Source organism: Aegilops tauschii, chromosome 7 (assembly GCF_002575655.3).
Source record: "Aegilops tauschii subsp. strangulata cultivar AL8/78 chromosome 7, Aet v6.0, whole genome shotgun sequence".
Lineage (NCBI taxonomy): Eukaryota > Viridiplantae > Streptophyta > Magnoliopsida > Poales > Poaceae > Aegilops > Aegilops tauschii.
Genome location: NC_053041.3, coordinates 45105746 through 45109404, shown reverse-complemented (window position 1 = coordinate 45109404; position 3659 = coordinate 45105746). Strand labels below are relative to the sequence as shown.

General features: G+C 49.7%; 1 protein-coding gene across 1 annotated transcript; it reads right to left on the bottom strand.

Moving 5' to 3' along the window:
* Positions 1-313: 313 nt before the first annotated feature.
* Positions 314-2903, bottom strand: LOC109742547 (geraniol 8-hydroxylase). The gene is made up of 2 exons (XM_020301638.4): positions 1811-2903; positions 314-1223 (listed from the first exon to the last, which is right to left on the bottom strand). The coding sequence occupies exons 1-2, from the start codon at positions 2729-2731 to the stop codon at positions 600-602; spliced, it is 1545 nt and encodes a 514-aa protein (XP_020157227.1). The 5' UTR covers positions 2732-2903; the 3' UTR covers positions 314-599.
* Positions 2904-3659: the final 756 nt, after the last annotated feature.

Here is a 3659-nt window from a genome sequence, read left to right as displayed (position 1 = left end):
CCCCAAAACTGTGCTGGCGCGCCACTGGTTTTTCCCTATAGTGAATTCGAAGTCCTGCAAGAAACAAATACTCCCTCCGTTCGGAAATAAGTGATGTGGTTTTAGTTAAAAAAACATACATGAGCTTCGCATTTCACATGATAAACAAAGTGCAAAACAAGAGTCAAAAAGGAAATATAATCACCATCACATGGTATCACTGATATCTTTTGAACCGGATTTCAACATGCCTCAATCTATTAATTAAGGAGGAAAAAATTGAACAGATAATTAACGGAAAATCAACCAAAGACCGTCACAACACACCCCAAACTGACGGGACCGGCAGGTCTAGCTACCCATATTCACTGAATAGAGAGAAATGGTACAAGAACTGCTCGGTTAATTAACGGAAAACTGGGCTAGAATTCAAACAAGCAGACGAACCCACTTAGCTAAACAAGGTTTATAAGCACGGACGGACTAACAAAACACCCTGACACATCAGGATCCTCTACAAGACTCATGAGCTTGCAAAACATAAAGATACGTGTATTCGTTATCCGATCAACGGTGTGTGCTACATTTTGCACAAGAAGAAGCAAAAGCAATTGTTATCATCAACGGTTGTCATCCACTAATATTGGTGTAGCAATAGCACGGAGAGGCACGGCCTTCGTGAGTGTCACCCCAAACTTCTCACACATATCAATCCCACTTCTCTCCACCTCCGTCGGGAGCCTCCACTTGAACTGTTGCAACAACGACCCGAGAACTAGATGCACCATCCTGATCGCAAGTGGCATCCCTGGGCACATCCGGCGCCCCGCACCAAATGGGATCAGCTCAAAGTCTCCGCCTCTATAGTCCACCGCCCTCCCGAGAAACCTCTCTGGCATGAACTTCTCAGGCTCGGACCAGATAGCCTCGTCCCGCCCCATCGCCCACACGTTCACCATCACACGTGCGCCTTTGGGTATTGTGTAACCTGTGATTCTTATGGTCGTCTGAGCTTGGCGCGGTAGTAGTAATGGAGCGGGAGGGTGTAGCCGGAAGGTTTCTTTGATCACAGCCTGGAGGTAAGGCAACCTGTCGATGTCAGGTTCTCCAATGTCTCTCCCTGAGCCGATGACTCTTGCAAGTTCGTCGTGCGCTTTGGCCATTGATGATGGGTTTTGAAGAAGCTCCGCCATTGCCCACTCTACTGTGCTGGAGGTTGTGTCACTGCCAGCAGCAAACAGATCCTAATAAGACATATAGATGCGTTGTGAAACAATCAGTATTGTCATAAATATTATCGGATGCAGTGACATTAACTTTGTACCATGAATGGGCAAAATAAATATTTTGAGAAGCTATACTATTTTTTTTATCATATATTCAACCACATCCATAGTTTCCATATGGATATACATGTTGATAAAAACAGGTGTGGCTAGATCTCAGTCGACGGAGACTTAACCAAGTCTCAGTCAAATGACACAACATATAAAAAAGAAACAAGAAAAAGAATTTCTACGGGTCTACACGTAAGATCTAACGAATATGGCATCAACTGAAACTTCACCCCAATTTGTACCGTGAATGGGCAAAATAAATATTTTGATAAGCTGTACTTTTGATCATCTATTCAACCACGACCATTGTTACACATATGGATATACGTACATGCATGCTGGTAAAAATAACAATCTTCCTACAAGGTTTGCCCCGGCCGTAAAAATAAGTTTGAACCACACTTTCGGATGTCGTAGAGCGTAATTTGTTTATTGCAACTTGCTAGACAGCGACCAAAGGAACCTTACGCACATGGCTATGATGTGTAACTTACCGAGAACAGCGACCGGAGCGTGTCGCGATCTAGCAGCGCGGTCTGGCCGTCGTCCCGCTCCGCGACATCCAGCAGCACGTCCAGGAAGTCGCCGCCGTCGTTGTCATCGTTCTTCTTCCTGGGCTCGCCGGCGGCGTCGCGCGCGCGGCGGCCCAGTCTCTGGTCCACCTCCCTGTCGAACACCAGGTGCAGGCGCGCGAACAGTCGCGCCATCCGCCGGCGCAGGCCCTGCAGGTCGGCCGCCGCGAGCGCGGGGAAGAAGTCCGACACGTTCGGGCTGCCGGCCACCTCCATGATTTCCGCCACCAGCACCTGGAACCCCTTGGACCCTCCGTGGTCGTCGAGGCTCGTCACGTCCGTGGAGAACACGGTGCGCGACAGCAGGTTCAGGCTGGTGGTGAACGCTACGCGGCCGATGTCCACGGCCGCGCCGTCGCGCGCTAGCCGGGCCACGTGCGCCGCGAGCTCCCGCACCTTCTCGGCCCGGAGGCGCTGGAGCGCGTCGAGCCGGTGCGGCGCGAACAGCTCCGTGGCCATGATCCGGCGGAGCGAGCGCCAGCGCGGCGCGTGGGGCAGCCAGGCCACGGAGCTCCTGGCGTGCGCGCCTACCGCGTCCTGCACGGCCCGGGTGGCAAAGACGGCGTCGTGCTTCTGCAGGAACTCGCGGGCGGCGTCCGGGGAGGAGACGACCACCGTGGTGACCGCGCCCAGGCGGAGCGACATGAGCGGGCCGTGGGTCCTGGCGAGGCGGGCGAGGGAGCGGTGCGGCTGGTCGCCCAGGAGGTGGAGGCTGCCGATGAGCGGCAGCGGGCGGGGGCCTGGTGGAAGGCCGCGACGGCACACCTGGGCGAGGATGTCGAGTAGATAGAAGAACAGGAGGGGGACGACGAGCCATGGCAGCCATGGAAGAAGAGAAGCCATTGACAGAGAGCTCCGCTAGTGTATGAAAATAGTGAACAGTGTGACAGTGAATTTAGCACGCGTATGGTTACTTGATTAGGTGCCCCACTATACTGGCCACTGGTTTTGTTTGTGGTGTGGCGAAGGTAATCCTAGTGGTGGTGGGTCCTTATCCTATTGGGTTTGTGTTGGCAACCAATGGAAATCCCTGGATTGATGATGAGCTATGTGGATTCAGGTAATGCGTGGTACAACCTACTACTGCTATTTGATCGGTTTTGTCTGTGACGGAGTCCCCTCAGCGGTGGCCTTCATGTGACCGAAGCAGCGGCAGTCTTCCGTGTGCTACTTCTTCTTGATGATGGCGGCGGACATGGAAGGATGACATTGATGGAGGTGAGCAAAGTTAGACATTGAGGAACAGCGTAGAGACCTCTGTCATGGCTCTTCGCAATGGTACGATTTTCAGATGGCTCCTATTTGACGCACACAAAGGGATGGGCTGACCTATACATTAACCAGTCAACCGATTTTCCTTTGTTTGTAATTCATTCAGCTTTCTATCTCAATTTTTCTTGGTTTTTCTGGTTTCTTTTTCTTTTGTTTTCTTCTATTGTTCATTTAAAAAAAGATCATGGTTTTAGAAACACTAATGACTTTTTAAAAATGTTATGAAAATTTTAAAAAGTTAATAAGTTTTATTTAAAATAACAAATTCTTAAAAATTGTTCATGGTTTTCTAAACATGTTTGGAACTTTCAAAAAAATGTTCATAATTTTGCACATTTTTTTTTATAAACGTTCAATCATTGTTTGAATATGGTTGCAGTTTTTGAATATGTTCAGAAAAACCCGGAGGAAACCAAACGAAAACCAAAGCAAGGAAGAAAAATGCATAGCCTAGTCGTTGAGCTGGGCTAGCTCACGACGTTCGATCCCCCTTTAATAG

Excerpts from the sequence above, each read along its gene's own strand:
- LOC109742547 (XM_020301638.4), bottom strand. The coding sequence starts at position 2,731 with ATGGCTTCTCTTCTTCCATGGCTGCCATGGCTCGTCGTCCCCCTCCTG. Across the intron at positions 1,224-1,810 it reads CGCTCCGGTCGCTGTTCTCG|GATCTGTTTGCTGCTGGCAG; the intron begins GTAAGTTACACA and ends ATGTCTTATTAG.